General features: G+C 45.6%; 1 protein-coding gene and 1 long non-coding RNA gene across 3 annotated transcripts; one reads left to right on the forward strand and one right to left on the reverse strand.

Annotated features, from left to right (window-relative positions):
* Nucleotides 1–654: 654 nt before the first annotated feature.
* Nucleotides 655–19,577, forward strand: KLF10 (Kruppel like factor 10). 2 transcript variants are annotated; one of them, XM_038392808.2, is made up of 5 exons: nt 655–659; nt 12,619–12,673; nt 16,002–16,241; nt 16,359–17,268; nt 18,191–19,577. In XM_038392808.2, the coding sequence occupies exons 2-5, from the start codon at nt 12,638–12,640 to the stop codon at nt 18,448–18,450; spliced, it is 1,446 nt and encodes a 481-aa protein (XP_038248736.1). In that variant the 5' UTR covers nt 655–659; nt 12,619–12,637; the 3' UTR covers nt 18,451–19,577. The 2 variants fall into 2 exon arrangements, with proteins under 2 accessions (XP_038248736.1, XP_043363403.1); XM_043507468.1 differs by lacking the exons at nt 655–659; nt 12,619–12,673 and adding an exon at nt 7,716–7,950.
* LOC122458615 lies at nt 11,153–14,742 on the reverse strand. Its single transcript, XR_006278685.1, has 3 exons — nt 14,493–14,742; nt 12,324–12,526; nt 11,153–11,745 (listed from the first exon to the last, which is right to left on the reverse strand). It is a non-coding gene; the product is annotated as an uncharacterized LOC122458615 (long non-coding RNA).
* Nucleotides 19,578–25,538: the final 5,961 nt, after the last annotated feature.

The raw sequence follows: 25,538 nt of genomic DNA on the forward strand, positions 1-25,538 counted from the left end.
TGAGCTAGAATTCCTCTTGCTGTAATTGCAGGCCCTTCTCATAGACTAAAGATCAGGACCATCATGATTAAGGTTAAGATTTTGTCAGTTATTGTTAGTAAAAGTCACAGACAGGTAATGGGCAATAAACAAAAATTCATGGAAGCCCATGACCTGTCCCTGACTTTTAGTAAAAGTAACTGAGAAAATGGGGCTGACCGAGGGGTTGGGGAGGGACTGAAGCCCAAGTGGGGCAGTTGGGGGGAAATGAGAACCCCACTGCGGAAGCGGTTCAGCATCCACCACCTACACCTGCTTGCTACAGGTGGCTGCTGCCCTCAAGGAGCGGGGGCCCACCACCAGCTGGCAGCTCCGGCCCGCCATGCCGGGGCTGGAAAATGTCATGGAGGTCTCTGAGAGTCACGGAATCCGTGACCTCTATGACATAATCTTATCCTTAATCATGATCATCTAGTCTGACCTCCTGCACATTGCAGGCTACAGAAACTCACCCACCCACTCCAGTAATAGACCTATAACCTCTGGATGAGTTACTGAATCCTTAAATCATGGGTTAAAAAGACTTCAAGTTACAGAGAATCCACTATTTACACTAGTTTAAACCTGCAAGGGACCCCGGCCCCATGCTGCAGACGAAGGCAAATCTCCCCCAGCCCCGGGTCTCTGCCAATCTGACCCAGGGGAAATTCCTTCCCAACCCCAAATATGGCGATCAGTTAGACCCTGAGCATATGGGCAAGACCCACTAGCCAGACACCCATTTGTACAGACCTGTGTCTAAAAGATACCAGTGCACTATAAGAATCAGAAGTATTTAAAATGATTCAGGTTCAGATGAATGGCTAAAAGTGCTGTGATTTGCCATTGTGAGGCTGGGCAGAAAGCTCCTTCCCTCCCTTCTCCCCTTCTGCCAGGAGCACTAGATCAATGCTGGGCATCAAGACTGGCTAATTACAGCTTCTCCATGGAATTCCGATCTGACCGGAGCAACATCAATGCTGATGCCCTATCAAGGCTCCGACAACACTGGAATCAGAGCACCAGATGACCACAAGGATTTAGAGATGTTATCATTTGTGGCCATCTCTGCTGAAGCAGTCCAGGCTTGCATGAACCACCCCGGAAGAGTTTGAAAAGGGCAAAGACCTCTGGGTCCAGATCCAAGACCGTAACGCTGTTATGCAGAGAGTATTAGAGATTATCTAGCGAAGCATTGGGCTTTCTGCCATGGATTGGAGTACTCTGACCCCAGAAGTGACCAGCAAGCCTATCTATGTGAGGGTAGAGGGCAGACTGGTACACAAGACCCAAGGACTAATGAAGAAATCATCCAGACAGTGCTGCCCCAGACAGCAGCTGAGACAGTGCTCCAAGCCTATCATGATGCTATGGGCCATTCTGGCCCCAAAAAGTCCGAGATAAACACCCTTAGGATGTTCTACCCGTAGGATAGCCCAAGCCATGCAGGAGTGTTGTGACAACTGCTTGGTCTGCACTAGCAGAAGAAACTCAGGAATGGAGAAACCCTCCAGCCAACAGAGACCAGCACACTCTTGGAGTCAGTAGCATTGGATCCCTTGAAGATGGAAATAAACCAGAGCAGTGCATCCTACATCCTGATCATGGTAGATCATTATACCAAATTCCTGGTCACCACGCCCCTCTGGGAGATCACATCCAGAGCAACCATAGAAGCCTTCCGGTGCTACTTTGACCAGCCCTATGGCTGTCCTACCAAGGTGCTCACAGACAAAGGCATGCCCTACAAGTCTCAGATGTTCAAAGAACTGTGCTCTCTATATGGCAGCCACAAGCTAAGGATGACTATCATCTGCAAATGAGCCAAGCAGACACTGCTAGCAGGGCTGAGGCCCCTGTCAGAAATGCGGCAGACTCACTGGCTTTCCTACCTGCCGGAACTGACCTACATGTGTAACAATGCAGTGCACTCTGCCCCAAAATACACCTGCTAATTCCTGGTTTTCAACAGGCATGGCCAGCAGCCAACAGACATGACCCTGGGAAGCCACCTAGGAGAACCAGAGTCAAGGGGCCCCAGAATTGGTCCATGAACATCAACAATGCCTCTGGGAGGCAGGCCAGATTGTGGCCACTAACATAGGCCATGACCGAGACAGGCAGAAACAGCGTTATGACAGACTGGTGCCAGGCCATTGGCGCTGGGGGATCTGGTGCTACTTAAGCAGCAAAGGTGCTCCAAACGGGTTCCAGCCTGGAGCCCCAAGTCATGCATTGTCTGTGGGATCCCATACCCCAGACAGCCAGGATACAAGATCCGAGCAGAGTCTGCGGATAGACTGGAAGACCTGGACCACCACAATGCTCAGGCCTTACCACTTGGAGCCTGAGTCACAAAAGAAGGTGTGGGGGAAGAGATCCAAGCCCTAGTACCTAAGAGACAGGGCCAGAAGGAGTCAATGTGCTCCCACTTGTGGGGTGGATCACATTGGGAGGGATCCCCATCAGAAGCCCCAGACCCTGGTCCCGGCCTTGAGGCAGGGCAAGAGCAAAGCAGGGAGGAGGCACCCAAGCCTGACACTGGGGCAGGGGAGAGAACAGAGCAATGAGGCAGAGGACCCTGCTGTTCTCAAAGGCCAAACCGAGGGTGGGGGTGGGGTCCCCCTACCAGACTGCTATCACAGTCGTGAGGGTGACCAAGCTACAGGGTGCGCCTACAACCTAGGGACATTTGTGTTACATGGTGGCAGGTGCAGGGCTAAGCAGAAAGCTCCTCCCTTCCTTCCTCTCCTCCCCTTCCTGACACTCTGCAGAAACTTGATTGTGGGGGGTGGTGTGGCTTCCAAACCAAGGACACAGAACTAACTCTGAACTCAGCCAGGGTTTGAGCGAATGCGTGGACAGGGATGAGCCTGGGAAAATTGAGAGAGGAAACAACGGAAGAATCAAGCACAGGAAGCAGAAACCCTCAGCTACAGTAGGGAGGGAGTTGCTTGGAGGAGAGCCAGCTGTTTGCAAAAGGGGATTCTTGTAAATGCCTAGCCTGGAGCTGACCGAACAGCTGAAACCACACAACAGGACACACCATTCTGAGCTCACATCACATGCCAGCATCAGAGTGCACAGACAGGTTGTACTGACCCAAGGATGGGGGTGGGGAGGGGGAGACTTCATTGGTGTGGAGCAGAGATCTTGTGTGTGTCTAACCAGGCGTTCGGGAGGTGGGGGAAGGGGGAGAAGGGGTGCTGTTTTTCTGTAAGCTGTGTCAGAGACAAGGGAGTCTGTGTAAGCCCTGCTAGAGATCCTCACATGGGTCTATTCCTGGCTTTGCCTGGGATAGACAGAACTGTTGTTCAATGGTTAAGTAAGGTGCTTGTTCCTCAGGTTAACTCTGACCCACCTAGAAGGGAGGGTTGATGTTTAGGCAGAGGTGCATGGCTGGGACCTGGGATCCCCCTCCCAATACCGGGAACTCCCCACCAGAAACCTGACATGCTGCCAATTATTCTCCCAGCTTAACGTCACAATTCCATGGTAATTCAGTTTTCAGCGTCAACAGAATAGGACCTGCAGGCTGGACTTCCTGGCTGCAGGCTTTCTGGGAAATTCAGCATAAAAGATATACAATCCAGTGCAACAGGCATATACAATTAGATGACCCCGGCACAAGTGCTAAACAGGTCATACTTGTAAAACTCTTCACAAATTTTCTCTTAGAAACATGAATGTAGTTAACATGTTTGGGAAAGTGAATGAGAAACATAACTAAGTTTGAGCTTATTGTGATATTTCAAATGCTTCCAATGACTATACTGGGGGGGGGAAAAAAACAGATTTATTGAAAACGGTTTATTTGATAGCACAAACAGTTTCTCTTGCTCTCCTTAAGCTTCAGGAAGGATCATCATTGGTGTCCGAGTCACTGCCCTTCCTGGCAGACTTGGTCTCCTACCAGCAGGAGTGAGAACATCATGGTTATGAACCTCTTCTGATCCCTCCCCTTGAAAGGCACCAATCAGGAGAGGCAAAACTAGAGCCGTGATGACTCAGAACCAGCCACAAGTGCTTTTAGACAGGAGGCCCTAAGCCATGAGGAGTATTCTGTGAAAGGCACATACGAAGTAGCTACATTTAATGACTATAGATTATATGATGTAGAATGGGGAAGAAACAACAACAACAAAAAATAGTCAGCCAAACAGTGCTTAGTTAGCTTGGGAGGCAGGCTGCTAGAAGAAACTACAGGGAGCTGCCTGTCTCCAGAGCCTTAATAAAGAATCCCCTTTATATTCATTTCAATTAAGCTCTGTCTTTTCTCTGACAGACAAACTAAACTACTTCTATAACCAGGACACTGCGAACATTTCCTAGGGCCTGTATCATCTCTGATCATGGCCTTATATTGCTACATGTGCACATTGTTGCCTTTCCCCACTTCACCTCCCTCCCTCAGGTCTATGCACACTATCTACTTTCTCATCCTCACACACGCTGTCACCTCCCTTGAATCCACCCCCATGGTAGAGGTGCATGTTCCACCTCTACCACACAGTTACAACATCCACACATCATTACACTGTCCCTCCTTTGCACCACTCATCACCTCTCCCTACCAACAAAACACTTTGAAATGAATGCTGCTTCAATTCATTTTTCCTTCAAGTCGGACTAGAGGCAGAGGAAAAATATATCTATCCCTTCAACTGCCACATACTGGCCTGCTTTGACCTCCCTTTTGTCTCCTCCCTTCCCTTCCCTTCCCCCTCCTCACTTTCTAATTTGTTCCCTTTCCTCCCACTTCTCTCCTCTCCTGTTCCCTGACTGCTCAACACTCTTCTGCTGCTTCAACACTGTGCTACCCTTCCCACCCCCTCAAACTTCTCTGCCTCCAACACCCACTGCCATGATCTAGGTGTGAAAATGAAGCTGTCACATTTTCCTCTCCTCGGAAGCATGGATGGTATTTCTGAGAAGAACTCTGAACTGAACCGAGAGCTCTGTGCAGCTTGTAAGCTTCTCTCTCTCACCAACAGAAGTTGGTCCAATAAAAGATACTACCTCACCCACCTCCTCTCTTTAATACCCTGGGACAAACATGCAGAGTAGGGGGAAATGACAGTACAACATACACCAGCCCACTCCCACTACCCTGCAGCGGTTTAGACCAATTGGAAGTTCTGAGTACACAGAAAGGACCAGAGTCTCTTGAGACGCAGCTTTCCTTAGGATAACGGCAGGGGTGTCACCGAGCTGGTTACAGCTCCCTCATTCCGAGGGCTGATCTACACCAATCCCAGCCCTGACAAGTCTATGTCACTGGCATAGGGTCCTTAAGGGAGTGTCTGTCAGTGGAGAATAGGTGTAGTAAAATTCTACTCCACCATGCCTCTTCCCCTCCCTATCTCCTTTCCCCTTGATGTAACCCCACTGCGGGAGTCAGGAGCAGCTGGCATAGCACTCAGGCGTCAGCTTTATGCCAGCATGGAGTTCCTCTACACCAGGGAAATTTCCTGCTGGCCACTGCAGCTAGAACTCAGCCCCTTTGTGCTGCTGGCCAGATCTCATCTGAAATCTAGCCCAAAGGATCCAAGAAGAATTGTAACAGGATTCCGACAGGGTGATATTCTATTCTGTATTGATGTTCAGGCAGCATGCACAGTGTTTTGGATGCTGTCCCTTGAACAAGAGATGGAATGGCATGCTAGACTCTGAAGGTGCCATGGCAGCTGGAAATAGACAACTGGAGGGGAACAGACAAGACTGACAGTTTGGAGGGGGTAAATGAGAATGATAGTTGTGAAGGGTCATGGTGGGTATGACAGTTGGGAGGGGCAGTTGAGAATACCAGCTGGGAAAGCTTCATTTGGGAATTAGAGTGCAACAAGCAGGTTAGGTCACACAAGTGTGAATGGCAGGTGGGAAGTTGTCAGCTGGGAATTACAGTTGCAAGGGGTAGGTTTAAAATGGCAGTTGGGAGGTGCAGGATGGGAAACACTATTGAAGAGAGCAGCTTGAAATTACTGTTGGCAAGGGACAGGTTGGGAGAATTTAACTAAAAGGGCAGTGGGGAGGCGGTGGGTTGAGAACGACAGTTGTTATAGGGCAGGTTGGAAGGGGGCATGTTGGGAATGTCAGTTGGAAGGGGGTTGTGTGGGACACAGTGCACTGGGAGAAGGCAGTCTGGAAATGATGGATGGGAAGGAGCATCTGGGAACAGATGCAAATTAAGCCAGGGCCAGATGAAAATGGCAGTTGGAAGGGGCCAGGTTAGGAGGGGATAATTGGGGGTGGCAGTTGGAAAGCAGTGGGTGAGTAGTGGATATCTGAAGATGGTGTAGAAACAGCAGAAGGTCACCCTTTGAGGATGCAACAAAAAAGGTGTGAATCAGAAAGAAAGCGTTAAGAGGAAGCCAAAATAAACATGTGAAAATAACCAAGTGCAGTAAAGAAAGAAAAGGGGAAGGGAGCAAAAGAGGAAGAAAGAGCAGAAAAGGAAAAACTGAGTGAGAAGGGCCACCTGAGAATGTGAGTGAGCTCTTGTTATGATTTAATATTTATACTACAGCAGTGCCCAGAGACTCCAACCCATCATGTTTGGTGCTGTACAAACACAAAGAGACAGTCCTTGCCCCAAAGTGCATACTAAGGGTTTAAGGGTCTAATCCAATGCCCATTGAAATCAATGGAAGTCCGTACATTGACTTCAGTGAGCACTGAATCAAGCCTCAATATAGATAAACTAAAGAAATATTCTGTTTTTGACCTATGTATGAACATAAGGATCGAATTTCTCCGAGTAGTTTCTTTCCCCTCCCTCCATTAGGAGAGTACTGTATATCATTAGCTTTCACTGAGGGTCTCTTTATACTGCTGCCTGGTAGACATTCACACTAGCTCTACTTAAGCTAGCAGCTCGGGCTCTCAAGCCAAGGGAGTCAGGTGGACTTGAGAGCCTGAGCTGTTGCCAGCCTTAACGTCCATGCTGCTGTTTGTAATGTGCTAGCTCAAGCTGTGCTAGCTCCCAGCTGCAGGGCAGACATACCAGCAACTTTCTGTAACTGCTGTGGGACTCAGAGGGTAAATCAGCAAACTCTTTATATTAATAAAAAAAAAGGTGGAAGTAGTATTTCATACAATGTACTCATTTCATTTACACAGACAATTGTTATTTGTTGTCATTATTCTGGATTAATCTCTAGCATACTAGTAAAAGAAATATTTCATCGATTTTAAGGCCAGAAGGAACTATTACAATGATCTAGTCTGACCTCCTGCATAAGAGAGGCCATAAAATTTCACTGAGTGACTTCTACCTCAATCTCACAGCAGTTTTTATGTAACTGGGAGTGGGAGCTTGGGGCAGCAGCTAGGGGAATTTGTGCTTATGAGGATGCCTAAGGGATTTTTTGAGCCTTTTGATGAAGTACAGTACATTAAGGGCTTGATCTCTTTCCACTGAAGACTACCACTGACTTCAGCAGAAGGGTCAAGCCCTAAGAGTAACAGTTAATACAATTTCTCCTGCTGAAGCATAACTTGAGTTGTGGGAACCAGAGGATTAGTTTATAAACAACTGTTTGCTGCTGTTAGGGAGTGAGGCTCAGAGTATACTAAATCTCTTCCAAGAAATCTAGAAAAGGGCTTTTCAGCCGATTGGACTCCTTACAATTAGATTAGAGGTCTTAAAGAACCAGCCAAAGAGTAGCAGATCCTCAGTATTGCTACAAGCTACATAATGTAACCAAAAGGCAAAATACGTAGGCTCTCCCATTTCAGAGAGTTAATGGGTCTCTCAGATACCATGATGATGAAAGCAGTATAAATAACCTGAATAGAACAGAACAGAGGAAAGACAGAAGGGCACCATTGGTGTGTGGCATGGAATACCCCAGTAGGAAGGAAATGAGTACGAGCAGTTGTGTTGAGAGGAACCTCCATGCACAGAATCTCAATGGCAACTGCAGAATCAAGGTAACACCTTAGAATGTGTCTTCTCAGCTAAAAAAAAAATAATTTAATAATTTGTTAAAATTATTTTTGTCCAATGAATTTGTGCATTCAGCTTTCACTTTGTATCCTCACTTTATCTTCAGACTGAAATATCCCAGAGTGTTTTGTGCAGTATTATTATGGCACTTCTCACCTTCAGATATGCAAAGTATTATGTAATGCTTACAAGAAAACAGCAGGATATAAACAACTTGCTGTCAGCTCCCATCTGCAGGTGGTGATCTGCTATTGGAGAAGCCAGAACAGGAGTGAGGGGAGTGGCCCAATACAGGAGAAATGAGATGGTGCACTGAACCACCAAAGTAACAGCCTCGCAGGAGGTGATACTTTTTCAGATGCTGCCAAACTCAACCACCTTCTCATCCTCATAACTTGTACGGAGTGCATGACACAAAAGAAGAGCACAGTTTTTGCCGTGATAATGAGAAGCCACAATTAAAAAAAAAAAGCAGCAAGAGAAAAGAGCACCAGGGCCTGAGGGCTTCAGAAAAGCTCCCCCAATACATCCTGGTATTATCATTTCCATTAAAGAGATGGTAAAAAAGAACAGACAGAAGAAAACCATGCCACAGAGAGAATGGGGTCTCTATCTGAAACACAAGTTAGGTATCGCTTGTCCTGACAACAATATATCACTCTGAAATGGCTTAGCTGAATGCAGCACCCCATGTTAATCAATAACAAAAAGCACTGTATTAAGCACTGAGTTCAGATCTGAAAATACTCATTCCAAGCAGTGCTATGTCCAGCTACACTGCTTCAATGCAGCACAGGAGGATGGGACACAGAGAGGAAAGACACAGACAGCCAAGGAGGAAAAGAGGCATTCATTTCTCAACAGTAACCTCTCTAGAAGATATTAGGACTTAAGGGTGACTGTGAAAGGAGTCCATGTCCAATCCATGTTGGTTGGAAGGGTGGTTGCTGAAACCTGATCCATAATACTCCAACATGGGAAGAAAGGTAATTGTTAAATAATTTATTCTTATTTTGGTGGGAAACATAAAGCTTGTGTTTCAAACTCTGTTCTCAGGTACGCTGGTGTAAATCTGGATGGATTACTCCATCAACTTCCGTGGAGTGACTCCACATTTACTTTAATGTAAATGAATGCTGAATTTGGCACTGCTCTGTGTGCATTTCCTAGAGCCCAAATGATTAACCAATGTGTTTCTGTCTAAGGAAAGTAAGCACAAAAGACTTGATTCTCCTCTCACACTAGTTTTACACTGACATCATTCCATTTATTTTATGTTACTCCTGATTTATAATGGTGCAACTAATTGGAGAATCAGGTTCTTGGAGTTAATTAAAAGGACACTGTGAATATTTTAACCCATTATTTGGTATGCATTTAAAATCATTACATATATTATGGGGACACCCTCTGGATTCTAAATACATATTTGTACTATCTAAAAATGCACTGCAATTCTTCATCCTCTCAAAGACAACAAAAGAAGTTGCTTGTGTTAGAGCCTTTAGGATGCGTCCTGCCTGTTGTATGTGAAAGTTAAAGATCCCACAGCACTTTTCGTAAGAAGGAGGTTCTGCTCCAGGATCCTTAGCCAAAATTCCCACACCCCTTGTTGCTAATGCAATGTGTCAGTTGACTGCCAGCCTCCACCCAAGAGAGGCTTGCATTTCATTGGTGTTAGAGGTATATAGTTAACCAAGTATTTTGGAACCCTTTAGAATGAAAGAAATTAGAGAGATTTAAAGTATTATAATGTCTGAAATAAAGTTTAACATTCAAGGAACAGTAACAATTGTTCTGAAATGCAGAAAAAAAAAATGTACTCTCCTGTTTGCTATTTAGCATTTAAACTGTCACTGATCCCAATCCAGCTCCCAATGAATTTTTAATGGAAGTTGGGTCAGACCCATATGTACTTTCTACAGCATCACTATTAAAGATGTTTTGGACAAAGATGTTATAGAACACTAATTTTAAAACTGTGCTATTAAAAGAGCTGAAGTCAACACTAAGAAAGGAATGAAGTTTGACAAATGTAAAATTTAGAAGTTTAGATGTTTTCACCCTTCACGTTTCTAACCAACTCCACAGGGAAACAGAGTGTAAAAAAATTTTAACTACTAAACCCTTTTATTTTATTTTTTTTAACAAACAATTACAGTAAAGCAGTGTAATCACCGAGGGATATAGGGACCAATGCATTGGTCCTTATAGCAAACACAGCCCACTGACTGCAACAGTATGACCCTGATTCTTCTACATCTTTGATTCATAATTATAGTCTGTGGGGACAATGGGTCCTAGCCTGAGGGATACTCCAACTTGATCCAAGCAAGAGTTGTTCTCTCAGATCAAGGCAGAGCAGCACATGCTGTGGTTAAGGTATTAGATTGTGGACTCTAGTTTCAGTTCCCAGTTCTGCCACAGACCTGCTGTAAAAGTCACTTAATCTCTCTGTGTGTCCATCTGTAAAAGACTAATAATACTTTCCTAAATAACAGGTGTTATGAAAATACATTAATATATGCAAGGCACTCGGATACCAGTTTTGGTAACAATATAAGAACCTGTAAAATAGGTACTAACAGCCACATAAGCTGCACCACTCCAATTAAGATGAGGCTGGCCTTACAAAAAGAAAAGGAGTACTTGTGGCACCTTAGAGACTAACAAATTTATTTGAGCATAAGCTTTCGTGAGCTACAGCTCACTTATTGTCCCAGCTTCCCAGTAGGGGAAATCAAGCCATGAGTTGCCTCTTCTTAAGGCCTGCTCCCAACAAGCATGTGTGAAAAACACTGAGTTATCATCTTCCCCTTTGAGTCTCAATAATAGTAAGGGAGCTAGGACAAGTAGAGCTTGCCTTGGATGCGGGTTCATTAAGGGCCAAGCCACTAGGAAGCAGCTGAATGAACCTAATTACACCAAGGCTATCCTCTGACACAGTTGCCATCTGTAGTATAGAGTGTCCCAGTAGCAGGCTAAAGCCTAGGATAGGACTGAGGTTTTAGCTGGGTTCTACAGATGATTAAGGTCACTCACATTTAATAATTTTATTAAATGATGTTGAAGAAAAAGGTACAGAGTTTAAGCATACAAGTTTCTGGTTATCAGGGAATAAGGTACAGATTATCAAGGGGTGCGAAATTCAGTTTAGGAACGGGTGGTGTAAAGGAATACATAATCTGCAATCTCCCCGATTGGGGGTAAAAGTTTAACGAGTCAAAGTACAGACATTGAGATATGGGGTTATGTTGTTCATATAATGGCTATGTTCAGGTCTGGAGTATAATGAGTGACTACGATGATGAAGATGGATTTACCCTCATTTGGTGGGATTTAATGTTCAGTGAGTTTATGGTTCCAGTTCATATGGTCCAATGGAAAAAGTCTCTCAGTCCCTTTCCCATAGTTGATGCATGATGTCGTACCGGCTCACACCTCCTGGTACTGTTGGTGGCCGGTGATGTGTTTGATGTAGATGTCCCTGGTTCTACACTACGAACTGCAAACTCATTGTCACTGAGACTCAAACCTGGGCTGGATTTAGAGTGGTGAAACACAGGTAGGAGCCTGAGCAGCCGTTTCCTTTGATTGCATTGAAGGTCCCCTAGGAGCAACAAATATTGGAACTTGTAGCCTCCATGGATCGCACTGACCAGCCCACTCAAATGGTAAGAGTATCAGATGGTCCTGTTAAGGCTGGGACTGAGATCTCTTTCAGGCTCTGCCCCACTCACCCCCGGGCTCACAAATCTTTCCACGCCTCAGCCCCCTATCTGTAACATGAAGATAATAATACTTGCATACCTCACAGGGGAGTCGCAGTGAAAAGTTGGCTAATATTTGCTCAGATGGAGACCATAAATAAGATAATAAATAGCAGCTATTACTGCTATCCGATGAAGTGGGCTGTAGCTCACGAAAGCTTACGCTCAAATAAATTTGTTAGTCTCTAAGGTGCCACAAGTCCTCCTGTTCTTTTTGCGAATACAGACTAACACGGCTGCTACTCTGAAACCAGCTATTACTGGTGACTGTAAACTGCTCCCTTTGAAGTCACTTAGGTATAGCCATTTGGACTCCCACAGGAGATCCGCCCTCCAAAAAAACCTGGACAAAGTACCCCTACCCACCCCGGGACCTCGGGAGCGGCGCAAGGACAAGCCCTGGCTAGCCGGATGAGAAGGGAGATGCGGAGACATGAGCTATGCCTTCCCCTCCCCCAGCGGCATGATCTCATTTGACAGGAAGTATCTTGCTGCCCCCTCCCCCGCTCGGGCGCGCCTCTCCCACATGGATCCGGAGAGGGAGACAGAGGAGACGTGACACTGACTCAGCCCGCGTCGGGACTTACCCAAGGGCTGCGTCGGGAACACGCTGCCGGGGCTAGTGCACACGCAGAGCTGACACGCTCTCCATGCCGCTGGGCAGCCGCTGATCACGCGTGCCCCCGCTCGCCATTGGCCGCCGCCTCACACACCTTTGCAGCGGATTGGCCGCGGCCAGCTCCGGTCTCCCCCTACGCCGGGCTGGTGGAACCGCCGGCCGAATGGGCAGCTGCGAACAAAAAGAGGAAAATCAAGGCAGTGGCCAGAGAGCGCCTGGGGTGAAGGCTCTTGTCAGCAGCTGCAGCATCAGCATCAGCGCAGCGCAGCTCCCAGCAGGGCCATGCTGAGTTTCGCAGCTTCCCTCGACCAGCCAGCTGTAAGTGCGGCTCTTCCCGCTCCCTAGTCCTGGGGGGTTGGTGCCCAGCGAGCCCCCCCCCCCGCATCAGCTGCACCTGGGGAGAGGTGGATACGCGCCGTGAGGCGGGGCACGAGGAGAAGGGGCTCAGCCCGGGGAGGATGGCGGGGGAGAGATGTTGTCTGGGGGACGATGCCCTGAGATCAAGGGATTCCCTTGGGGGAGCTGCGGGGGGGAGTTGCTGGGAAGCCCGTGGTGGCAGAGGAGGAATCGAGCTGGGGCTGAGGTCACCGGGAGCTTGTGGGATCTGGAGAGAGAATCGGGGTCTTGGGGGGGAGGTTATTGGTGCGGAGAGGGGATGGCAGAGAGGGAGGCAGTCGGGGGGGTATATTGGGGAGCCTGATTTGCAGAGGCGATGACAGAGGGAGGCAATCGGGGGTGGGGGGGAGCTGAGGTAGGTTATTGGGGAGCCTGATCTGCAGAGAGGGGCAGGGATTAGGGCAGTGTTATTGGGGAACCTGTGGTGATGTGCGGAGGGGGGACGGCAGAGAGGGAGGCAGTCGGGGGGGCTGGTTGGGGGAGCTGTGGTGATGTGCGGAGGGGGGACGGCAGAGAGGGAGGCAGCCGGGGGGGCTGGTTGGGGGAGCTGTGGTGATGTGCGGAGGGGGGACGGCAGAGAGGGAGGCAGTCGGGGGGGCTGGTTGGGGGAGCTGTGGTGATGTGCGGAGGGGGGACGGCAGAGAGGGAGGCAGTCGGGGGGGGCTGGTTGGGGGAGCTGTGGTGATGTGCGGAGGGGGGACGGCAGAGAGGGAGGCAGTCGGGGGGGGCTGGTTGGGGGAGCTGTGGTGATGTGCGGAGGGGGGACGGCAGAGAGGGAGGCAGTCGGGGGGGGCTGGTTGGGGGAGCTGTGGTGATGTGCGGAGGGGGGACGGCAGAGAGGGAGGCAGTCGGGGGGGGCTGGTTGGGGGAGCTGTGGTGATGTGCGGAGGGGGGACGGCAGAGAGGGAGGCAGTCGGGGGGGCTGGTTGGGGGAGCTGTGGTGATGTGCGGAGGGGGGACGGCAGAGAGGGAGGCAGTCGGGGGGGGCTGGTTGGGGGAGCTGTGGTGATGTGCGGAGGGGGGACGGCAGAGAGGGAGGCAGTCGGGGGGGCTGGTTGGGGGAGCTGTGGTGATGTGCGGAGGGGGGACGGCAGAGAGGGAGGTAGTCGGGGGGGCTGGTTGGGGGAGCTTACGGGGAACTGGGTGTCAGGGCATCGGTCTGCGGGCGCTGGCGGGGAGAGGTTGCTGGGGGCGCTTGTGGCGAGTGGAGGGGGCACGTGGTGTCTAGCGGGAGCTGTGGGCTCACGCCGCTAGCATGAGGGCGGGGAGGTGGGCGGGGAGGGTTTGGTCGGGGGCGGCCTGCACTGGGGTGACGGTAAAAGACTGAGAGGGCTTGTGAGGGAAAGGGGCGGTGAGTGGGGGCTGGGCGCCGGAGACGCTGGGGGATTCCCTCGCGGGTGAGGGCGGCGGTGGGCGAGGCTCAGGGAGGGGGAGCGGAACGGGGAGGGATGAGGCTGGGACCAGCCGGTGGGCGAGGCTGCGGGGGCTGGAGGTCCGCCGCGGGGGAGGTGGGTGAGACGAGATAGGCTGAAGGCGGCGAGCGGGGCGAGGGAGTCCGTGGCCAGCTCCCGCCATGCAAGAGTCCCCGGGCACGTCGGCCGGGGTCAGGCTCTGAACAGGGCTTGTGCCTGTTGGGTGAATGGTTCCTGTGCAGCCTGGGGGCAGGGGGCGCCCTGTCTCCCTTCCCTTGAGCCGCCCCTCCCGGAGCAGCCGTGGCCCCTCCTAGGCTCCCTGGGCTAACCCGAGCTGCGGCGCTGAATCTCTCGGCCCCAGCCCTTGGTGAGGAGGGGCTGTGTCCGCCTTGTTCTCCTGGGAGCGGCGGGGGTGGACTGAGGCCGCCCCCTCCCTTCTTTGCGGCTCTGGCCCGGCGGGAGCTGCGAGGAAGCACGCGGCTGGCTGGCTGGCTGGCTGTCAGCCTTGCCCACTGCTGCAGCAGGCGGGCTCCCTTCCTGCCTGGCGGCGGGCCCTGGCTCAGCCCCCGCCCGCCGGGGAGGGAGGCGGGGGAAGAGAGAGACCGCACAAGTAGGGGAAAGGTCGCCGAGCGGCAGTCCCCGCTTCACCACGTTGCGCGAGGGCCCGGGACCAGCCGCTGATCACGCTTTGTTCACATGCTTCCGCCCCAACCTCGCCTCGGCCCCGTGCCAGCCATTCGGCTTCTGAGGTGCCTGACCGTGGCGACCAATGGGCGAGAGGCGGGGGCGGTGCTGCGCGGTTTGAGTGCAGGCATGGAGAGAGTGAGTCACAGAGGTTCACTGAGGTGAGCGTGGCTCAAACGCAGGAGCCGTCTGCCAGCGAGGACCTCCCTGAGCCTCTGCTGCCTCCCTTGGGAGCCAAAGGCGGTTTTTTCCTCCGCTGCTTTTGCTCATTGGTCATGTCTCTTAATATAGGCCAGTTTCTTATAGAATCCAATGAGGACAACCTTTCCCTAGCCCTCTCAGGGTCCATCTTCGGAGTATTACGTGTTCCATCTTTTCTTTATTTATAAAATTCAAAATCTGCAAAACGTAGGCCTTTGGAAAAGCATCTATAAAACCTTGCCTGTCCTGCCCCTAACAATGATCCAGAGGCTGGTTAAAAGCTTGATCAAACAGCTCCATCTTAATGCATGCTGAAGCTCCACTAGTTTGGGCCCTGGCAAGAGCACTTTAGGCACAGCTTTCTGAAGTTTGAATTGTCCACGGAGGACACCCATCAGCGAGCTCAGGCACACAAATATCTGTTTGTGCATCAGCACTCTAAAATCAACAACTTCGGCAATGGCAGCTCCTATATGATCCTGTAGAGTCCAAAACATTCCCCATCCACCCTCCAGCTACACAAAATAGTGTTTACCTGTTTTTAATATTCAAATGATATGTGCAAAACAACAGAATGAAACAACAGAAACACTTTCACTTGAAATGAGCTGTAGCTCACGAAAGCTTATGCTCAGATAAATTTGTTAGTCTCTAAGGTGCCACAAGTACTCTTGTTCTTTTTTGCGAATACAGACTAACACGGCTGCTACTCTGAAACCTGTTATCAGATAGTCTGATTCCCTCTTTCATATTAACCTTTTAATGAAGGTTATATACTGTAATAGGAGAGGAAACAGGAATGTAGAGTGTCTCTTTAAAAATATTGAATCAGCTCTATGAAGTATGATATGTTTTACAGGTTGCATTTCATTTTTGTAATTGTTCTTTAAAGAAGGGACTGTTAATTAGTTAAATTAACTGTAAACTGAAAAATATTCCTTTTTTCCTTTTAGGAGGAAGGAATAGAGATGATTACTGAAAAGCAAAACAATAATAGACGTTCCTGGAACAATACCGCTGAAAAGAGTGATTTTGAAGCCGTAGAAGCCCTTATGTCCATGAGCTGCAACTGGAAATCAGACTTCAAAAAATATGCCGAACTGAGACCTATAACACCAGCATCTGATATGTCAGAAGAAACTGATGATAACCTGCTACCTGGTGCAGCTGACTTTCATGCAATACCAGCATTTGTAAGCTTTATTCTATTATTGTAGATGCCTTATTAAAGTTTTTTAGATCACATTAACTGTGAGAAATAATCGTGCTGAATAGATGTCTCATTACTTGCATCTTTCTTCCCCTTTTAGTGCTTGACTCCACCCTACAGCCCTTCTGATTTTGAGATGTCTCAAGTAATTCATCTGCCAGCAGCAGCAGCGCCATCTGCTGTACAATGTAGATTACTGTCTGATATTTCAAAGCCTATTTCTTCAGCAACTTTTAAAGAGACTGAAATGTCTCCAGCACCAAGACCAATGAAAGCTCAAGCAACAAGTGTTATTCGCCATACAGCTGATGCTCAGCTTTGTAATCAAAGAACGTGTCCAGTGAGAGCAACTAGTGTGTTGAAGTATCAGAACAATACTTCAAGGGAAATAAATATACAGAATAATGGAACTGCAAAACAAAATCCACCTTGTGCAATTGTGTCACCAAACAGAGCAACTTACAAAAGTGACAAACTTCCAGTTTTAGAAGAAAAAACAAGTACAGCACTAGCTGTCAGTCCATTGTCCCTGATCCAGACTTCAACCAGTAGACCTCAGCCTGTTCCTGGATCAGTACAGCAGTCACCGATGATAACATCTTCACCTGCTGGGCAAGCGAGTGGTGTCTCATCTGTCCCAGTAATTTGCCAGATGGTTCCTCTGTCTACTGACAACTCTGTTGTGACAGCAATAGTGCCCAGCACTCCTTCTAGCCAACAATCAACCCTTTGCCAGCCTATGATGTTCATGAGAACTCAAGTTCCTAAAGGTGCCGTTATGTTTGTTGTGCCCCAGCCGGTTGTGCAGAACACAAAGGCTCCAATCATTAGTCCAAATGGTACTAGACTCTCTCCTATTGCTCCTGCTCCAGGTTTTACACCTTCTGCAGCAAAAATCACTCCACCAATTGACTCATCAAGAATAAGAAGCCACATTTGCAACTATCCAGGATGTGGAAAGACTTATTTCAAGAGCTCTCATTTGAAGGCCCATGTGAGAACACACACGGGTAAGTCATTAAGCAGTGGATAGTAGGAATTTCAAAGAAAGCTTTTCATATATATTTATGCTAATGTTTATCAATGTTCTAGTGAGTTGTGATTTTGTTCGTTTGCTGCTTTCCAGAGGTGAAAGGCTAGTGCACTAATCCTTTGTACAGCTGGCTTCCTGATAACGGTGACCTTTCTAGTTACCTCAGTTAAAGCTATCTTAACATTGTACATCTCTAAAGATTTTTTATTTATTTATTTATTTAGTCTTGACTGAACATAATTTAGCATTGTGGGGTCATCCCAGAGTGCTATTGCTTGCTTTTGCCAATAGGTGTTAATACATGGCATAATCTTTGGTAGGATGCCTCAAAAAGGAGAGGTGACTAGCATTCTCACCTTCAACATTAACACCCCAGAGAGTCATTCCTTCAGGTTTCCGGCAGTTCTTAAAAAAAAAAAAAAAAAACCTGGTAGTGAATCTAATCACACTAGTAAAGGATAAGGAGCTATGTATGTTTACACAGCTCTACTAGCACACTTCAGCCTTGTCATGTAACATCCCTCTTGTTTTTAGTATAGACGTCATTTTCAGCAGTGGGTACTGGTCACGCAAAGCTGTCATGGTTTTGTAATGTATATAAATGAAGATAAGGATGAGAATATAACTGTTTTGAAACATAAAGCACAAGTTTGAACTCTTCTTTCCAGTGATGAAAGGCTAGTGCACTGACCCTTTGTACAGCTGGCTACTTAATGATGGTGACTCTTCGAGTTCGCACAGTCAAAACCATCTTAATATTGTATGTCTCTGGGTTTGCTGGTTTGTTTATTTGTGTCTTGATTGTCACAGTATTAATTGGTTTTTAAAAAGTCAAACATATTACCAGTCAAAAGCAAAATTGTTGCTAAATAAATGCTTATGTTTCTATTTTGTTTTAGGAGAAAAGCCTTTTAGCTGTAGTTGGAAAGGCTGTGACAGGAGATTTGCACGATCTGATGAACTGTCTCGGCATCGCAGAACGCATACTGGTGAGAAGAAGTTTGCTTGCCCGATGTGTGATCGGCGGTTCATGAGGAGTGACCATTTAACAAAGCATGCACGGCGGCATTTGTCAGCTAAGAAGCTACCAAACTGGCAAATGGAAGTGAGCAAGCTAAATGACATTGTTGTGCCACCTGCATCCACACCTGCACAGTGAAAGAACTCCTGAAAAGTTACCGAAACTAACTGTTGTCACTATGGTATATCACCAGTGATGTATAAAAGCTTCTACTACAGGTCTGTAGTTCTTCAGTGCCAGCTGTTGATGGCATTACAGCAGAGAGGCAAAGGCAGTCTGTGCTTGGTCACAGAAAATGCTACTGAGAGAACCAGTGACTAATAATGGAATGTCAGGTTTCTTTTCGATTTGGTGAAAAGAGAAAGAGGTTGAAGGTTTGAGAGCAGAGCAGCACAGGTAGCGAAGGGTTTTGAATTTATGCAGATTATATGTATGTACAATAGAGTGGTCAGACATAAGTCATGCAGAGCTGTTGGCTGATGTTAATTCTTGAAACCAACTAAAATTACAGCTTTCAAAGATGTAATGAGTTTTCAGTAGAGCACAGACTAGAGAGAAATATCAATGTATAGTACAGATTTGTAGATCAGAAATGCATCTGTACGAGATAGTATAAAACAGTTATCCTACTGCTGTCACCTTTCCTTGTTGGATATTTATACATTTTTTTTTTTCTATTTACATTGGGCCCCAATCATGAGAGAGGGGCATTGAGGCTCAGCACCTCTTGATACAGTATTTAATGTATCAAGTATGTCAGTCATGCCAGTTTTACATTACTGTCCAAATATGGAATAGATTGAGTGCTGCCATGTGGCTAGAGAGAGCCAAAAGTACCTAAATCCCATTAATTTATTATAATATAGAATGCTAATACTATTTTTGCTATTCCTCTTGAAAGCTCATGATTATTACAATTGGTTATATTTAGGCATCGTATGATGCTTCTGCTTTCAAGTTGCTTATGGTTTCCTTTATACCTTCAAAATTCCATACCACTGCATTTTTCATAAACACTGAGATGGTATGTTTAAAAAAATAAAAATGTAACCATAAGAATAATAAATTATGTGGTTTTATTAAGAAGGCAAGAACAAGTATGTTATGCTAGGCTACTTGATGTGGAGGTCACTTTTGAAGATGATTTCTATTAGAGATAAATGGTCTTTATATAAGAGGATATAATCTATACTGTATTAAATTAGAAAGTTAGGAGTTATTTGTAAAGTAAAAATAAGGCAGTAAAGACACCAGCCTTGAATTAATACTGTAGATTTTGTGACAAATAATGCATCAACTTTCGCTAACCATCTTTCTATTGTATCTTATTATGTTGAGTACACAAATATAGACAACTAAACAGTTGGATAATAGTGTACTAGATAATCTTTTATGACTACTTTAAAATTTTGCACAATACTTCTTATGTCGTACTTTATACCTTGTTTACAATAAAGAACAATTTTAATACAGACCTGTGTGATGCATGTTGATTGGGTTATTTGCTTACAAAACACAGCCAGTGCAACAATGCCCATCAGCGTTGATAGACTAGTTATAGTGATTAGTTAGTCTTGATTAGTGATAGACTAGTTGCCCTCTTATTTATAAACCTTGTAAAACTAACTTGAATTGAATGTTAAGTATTACAGTTAAGCATACACTACTTCTAGAATATTTCTTTTTTGCGCTCTTTTTCCAAGACACTCTTATTCCAGAATAAGTGTCTATGTAGGGAGTTATACTGGTATGACTACAGCAGTAAAATTGTATTTCTGTTTGTAATTTTCCCCACGTAGACTAGCTCTGAGAGTGCATCAACCAAAATCTGGCTCACATAAGTCAGGTACAAAGGCCTGGATGCACAAAAGGAGGTAGGTGCCTAAGTCCCTGTTTCAGTTTCTGGGCCACTGTGATGCACAAAACTCCCTCTGAACCCTGTAAGTATCTAAATTCACTCAACACCTAAGTTTTTGCAATATAAATTCCCTAGGCACTTAGGTTTCTGCCTCTTAATGTATGTACTGCTTTCACCCTCAAGGCCTCCAGTTACCTAAGCCCCAGAACTATTCACAAACTGGGGTAAGATAGGCCTTTGGCCCCTTAAGTCATGTGCGGAGCCCAGTCTAGTAGGATCCAGTTCCCCAGCTCCGATAACTATTTATCCACAGTTGCACAGTGCATCAGCTTTAAGAGGTGAGAGTGAGGGAACTCTATATCAGAATATCCCATAGCCCAGTGGTTAGAGTGCCCATGTGATAGGTCCAGGTCCAAGTTCAAAACCCTTCTTCCTGTCAAGGAGAGAGGGACTTCAACTGGGGTTCTCCCACATCCCAGCTGAATTCCTAACCACTGGGCTAAAAGTTGAGAGGTCCTTTCCTGCCCCTGGCTTTTTGCTAAAAGAGCATAGGCGCCTGGCTCCAAGAGAGGGTTCACAACTGAAAAATCGCTGGCAGAGATAGGCGTTAGCCTGGACTTAAGCAACTATCACTACAGGGGGGCAGGGTTTAGCACACAGCCCTCTGGTCAGCATCTCCTGGATAGTTTAGGTGGCTTCCTGCCTAGCATACTGTCTTTGTGAATTGCAGTCAAAAGCGCCTGCCTATGTGCTTAACTCAGGCTTTGTGAATCAGTGTTTTCTTACATGCCTGAAAGTTAGGCACAATGGTGTTCAGCATCTCAGCACTTAACTCTTTTGTGCACACAGCCAACTTTGCTTTAAGACAAACTAAAGTCTTAACTGGCAATTTTACAGAAATAGAGAAAATTAAACACACACCAAGGTGAATGTCGCAGAAAGCAACTCTAGATCAACAAGCAGTGTAAAGGTACTGAATGTGTGGTGGGAGTTACAGTTGCTAAGTGGCTGTAAGTCTCCAAGGGTCTAGGGTTGATGGTAATCTGCATGGTAAGGATGGTGGGGGAGGAGGAGCTCTTACATCAATTTAGCCTTTCCTATGAATTTGGCCCTCACTAGCTCCTATTACCCTTTTGTATGGAGATTAAAAACATAACAACAGCCATTCTGGGTCAGACCTTTGGTCCATCTAGCCCAGTATCCTGTCTTCCGACAGTGGTCCATGCCAAGTGTCCCAGAGGGAATTAACAGAATAGATAATCATCAAGTGATCCATCCTGTTGCCCATTCCAGCTTCTGGCAAACTGGCTAGGGCCATTTCAGAGCATGGTTTGGCATCCCTACCCATCCTGGCTAATAGCCATTGATGGACTATCCTCCATGAACTTACCTAGTTCTTTCTTGAACACTCTTATAGTCTTGGCCTTCACAACATTCTCTGGCAAAGAGTTCCACAGGTTGACTGTTCGCTGTGTGAAGAAATACTTCCTTTTGTTTGTTTTTAAATTTGCTGCCTATTAATTTCATTTGATAACTCCTAGTTCTTGTGTCATGAGAAGCAGTAAATAACACTTCTTTATTTACTTTCTCCACACCTGTCATAATTTTATAGACCTGTCATATCCCTGCCTTAGTTGTCCTTTTCCAAGCTGAAAAGTCCCAGTCTTAATCTCTCCTCCAAATGGAAGCTATTCCATACCCCTAATCCTCTTTGTTGCCCTTTTCTGTACCTTTTCCAATTCCAATATATCTTGCCATCATAGAAGACTGCTACTTCCTTGGTCAGTCAAAGAACAATGTCTCTATGTCTTGAAAATTATGGGCTATAGATGATATTATGGGATGAACAACATTGCATCATGGGAAGTTGACCCCTTGCTCCCAGTCACCCCTTTGTGACTCATTTCCACCCCACCATACATTGTCAAAACTACCCAAAAGACTGAACAGTGGCGGGCTGCACTGTGGGATACCTTCCCATGGTGCACCAACACAAGGACTTCTGGAGAGTATGTGCAATGCTGATGCAAGGAGCCAAGTATGCCCACACAAAAGCAATATGCTAACAGTGATGGGTGTATGCCAACGTAACTTGCTTCAGCAAAACTTTGTAGTGTAGACATGGCCTAAGAAATTCTTAATAAAATTTCCTGCTAAAACTTCTACCAACGGTGGAGCGGCAACAGTGATAGCAAGAGTAAGTGAGCTAGTGTGAATAAGGTGCCAGAAACCTCTAATATTTCAAGTACTATGTTGTGTAACCTTGCTTTGAACAGGATTAGAAGACATGATACAGGAAAAGCATAAGTGGCCATTTGGAACATTGTGTATCGTAACTGTAGTGTTGCTCTTGGTTGAACTGATGGGTAGCAATGGGAAACTTCTGCCCCAAATCCAATTTATATACAGTCTTTGTGTCACCAACACTCATGGCCTTTTGTGTGGATTAATAAATCTAGATTCTAGTCAATTTCGTCCAACACATACATATCCTTTAGCTGGTAATATCTGCAAACATATTGAGCTGGGCTTCTACCAGACAGTTTGGGTTGACATCTTACTCCAACTGTGTAAAGTTTTTCTTTTTCAGATAAATACATTAGGCCAAATCCTCAGTTGGTATAAATCCATTAAAGTAAATGAAACTACGCTGACTAACAGCAGCTCAGTGGATCTATACTGACTTACACCAGCTGAGTTTTTGGCTCACCAAGTAGTACTAAAAATTGGACAGCAGACTTCTACAGACTATGGCGAGGTGGAAGCATTCTGACAAATTTCTCCAAAATCCAAGGTTTCTTTCTGTACTAATGTAACAATGCTGCCTTTGCCGGGACACAACTGGGATTGTCAATTCAGGACAAATTGCTTAGAGCAGGGCAGTCACAGCCCCAGGCTGGTGTTCTCCACCTCTAAGGCACATCAAACCAGCCAAACAGAGAGGACTTCAGTCGCACCCCACTAGCTAACCATGTCATACAAGCAATTCCCTTAGACACTCCACTTTCCCAGTATCACCACCAGTGCCACTTGTTAGGGGATGAATGGTTATGAAAACCAATGCCTCAGTAAAAGAAAAAAGGCTCTCCTGATCCCCAAGGACAAAGCCTCAAACCCAGGTCAATATACAAGTCAGATCTTACCCACAAATCAGGCTGTTACCAATCCTTTAGAATCTAAAATCTAAAGGTTTATTCATAAAAGAAAAAAAATATAGATGGGAGCTAAAATTGGTTAAATGGAATCAATTACATACAGTAATAGCAAAGTTCTTGGTTCAGGCTTGTAGCAGTGATGGAATAAACTGCAGGCTCAAATCAAGTCTCTGGAGTACATCCACAGCTAGGATGGGTCATTCAGTCCTTTGTTCAGAGCTTCAGTTTGCAGCAAGGTTCCTCCAGAGGTTAGAAGCACGACTGAAAACAAAATGGAGGGGTTTCCAGGGCCTTTTATATTCTTTCTCTTGTGGGCAGAAACCCCATGGTTTTTCTGTGCAAAATCACAGCAACAAGATGGAGTTTGGAGTCATATGGGCCAGTCACATGTCCGTGCATGACTCAGTTCTTTACAGACTGATGCCATTGTTTACATGTTAGTTTGAACTTTCCCAGGAAAGTTCAGATGTGGATTGGCATCCAAAATTGGCCGAAAGTTCATAGTCAATTAAGTGTTTCTTGACTGGGCACTTACTGAGAATAGTCCTTTCTCAAGAAGCTGACTAAATGCTTCACTGCGACTACTTAGGATCAAAACACATTGAGATACAAGTACATAGCCAATATTCATAACTTCAACTACAAAAATGATACACACATACAGATAGCATAATCATAACCAGCAAATCATAACCTTTCCATAGACACCTTACTGGACCTCCTTTGTACAAGATTTGGTGCAACTATAGGACCTTGATTGCAACAATGATCTATACGGTCACAGTTTATGTCAATAACGTCACAACTAAACAGTCATTTCTTGTTATAAATGCAGCCTTTGAATATAAACACATGTACTGATGATTTTTGGCATATGCAGACAAAGAAGAGAACTATCATCTATGAATTTAACACACACATCTCCACACATGTAATTTTTAAGCTTAATTATGGAAGCCAAACTTGGAAATGAGGCCAATTATTTAAGTGCCTTTCTCTAGACACCCAAAATAGGAAACATTTTGCTGAAATCCTGGACAATAAATATCCATCATTTCATTGTTGAATGACACATGACTTAGGATGTTCATTTATTTTGCAACCAAAATCTGTTGCTTGGTGGGAAACCTTAGATTTTTTCCGCTCAAGATTTTTGTCATTTTTCTATTGATTTCTGGCTGGAGTGACACAGAGCAGCAAGGGAAAACTAAAGAGAAAACCATTTATCATTTTTTTCGTGTCTCAGCCTTTAAGGAAGAGACCAAGTAGAACAGAAATATTAAAAAAAAAACCAAAGACCTCAGCAAAAATACATTTTTTTGGATAAAAACATCCACATCCAAACCATCCAATATGGTAAAGAGGCTATCTCTGGCTGTGAATGCAGGGCAATCTCCATCTTCATTGAGCTCTGCTGGGAGCACCAAAAGAGTGCCAGTTTCAATGGTAACTTGTTATGTAGATGCCTTTCTTACTAGATACAGAACTAATTCGATCCCTTTTTTTCACATGGGTCATTGCAGAGCTGTTAGGTGGAAATAATAACTTCTGGATCTCCTTATCTACCAATGTTGTAAGCCATCCAATCCTGTTTGAGAATTTAAAAAGAAAACAAAAATCCCTCCAACATTTATTACCATTTTTCATTCTAATTGTATATTGTAAATAGAAACCCAATCTTTCTATAAAATTCAAGAAATATCTAGATATGACACCTATGGTGCAATTCTAAACCTACACCCCTAGAAAATCTTGTGTTGGCTAATTCGTAAAAGTGAAGCCCATGAAATTAGTTGTGATTTTATGGTTTAAACTCTGTCAAATAATTTGTACTAGAAAGCCATTGGCTTTCAAAATATTTAGATTAAACAATATTTTTAAAAAATAATAAATCTAAGAGATAAAAGTAATAAAGCCGGAGGCATCAGATGTCTGCAGTATGTTAATGTCAGTTCTCCCATGAGTAAGATGTTTCTCCAGTTGTAGATGTCTAATATCGCTTCTGTTGTATAGTTACTGTAAGGCCATAACATGCACTATTGGATGCAGATTTCTAAAGAACCTAGAAAACTTCCATTTTACTATTTAGCAATTATCTTTAAAGTGATTTCTGAACATTTATATCATTTGTCTATTGAGAATGTAGATTTTACAGATCAGAAAAGAGAGATTCTCTGGACCAAAGAGCATACAAAGGCTTGATCCTGCAGGCT

Source organism: Dermochelys coriacea, chromosome 2, assembly GCF_009764565.3.
Source record: "Dermochelys coriacea isolate rDerCor1 chromosome 2, rDerCor1.pri.v4, whole genome shotgun sequence".
Classification (NCBI taxonomy): Eukaryota; Metazoa; Chordata; order Testudines; family Dermochelyidae; genus Dermochelys; species Dermochelys coriacea.

Coding starts and splice junctions, on each gene's coding strand:
- KLF10 (XM_043507468.1), top strand. CDS start 7,858: ATGGAATACCCCAGTAGGAAGGAAATGAGTACGAGCAGTTGTGTTGAG. Junction 16,242..16,358: donor TTCATGCAATACCAGCATTT/GTAAGCTTTATT, acceptor TTCCCCTTTTAG/TGCTTGACTCCACCCTACAG. Junction 17,269..18,190: donor CCATGTGAGAACACACACGG/GTAAGTCATTAA, acceptor ATTTTGTTTTAG/GAGAAAAGCCTTTTAGCTGT.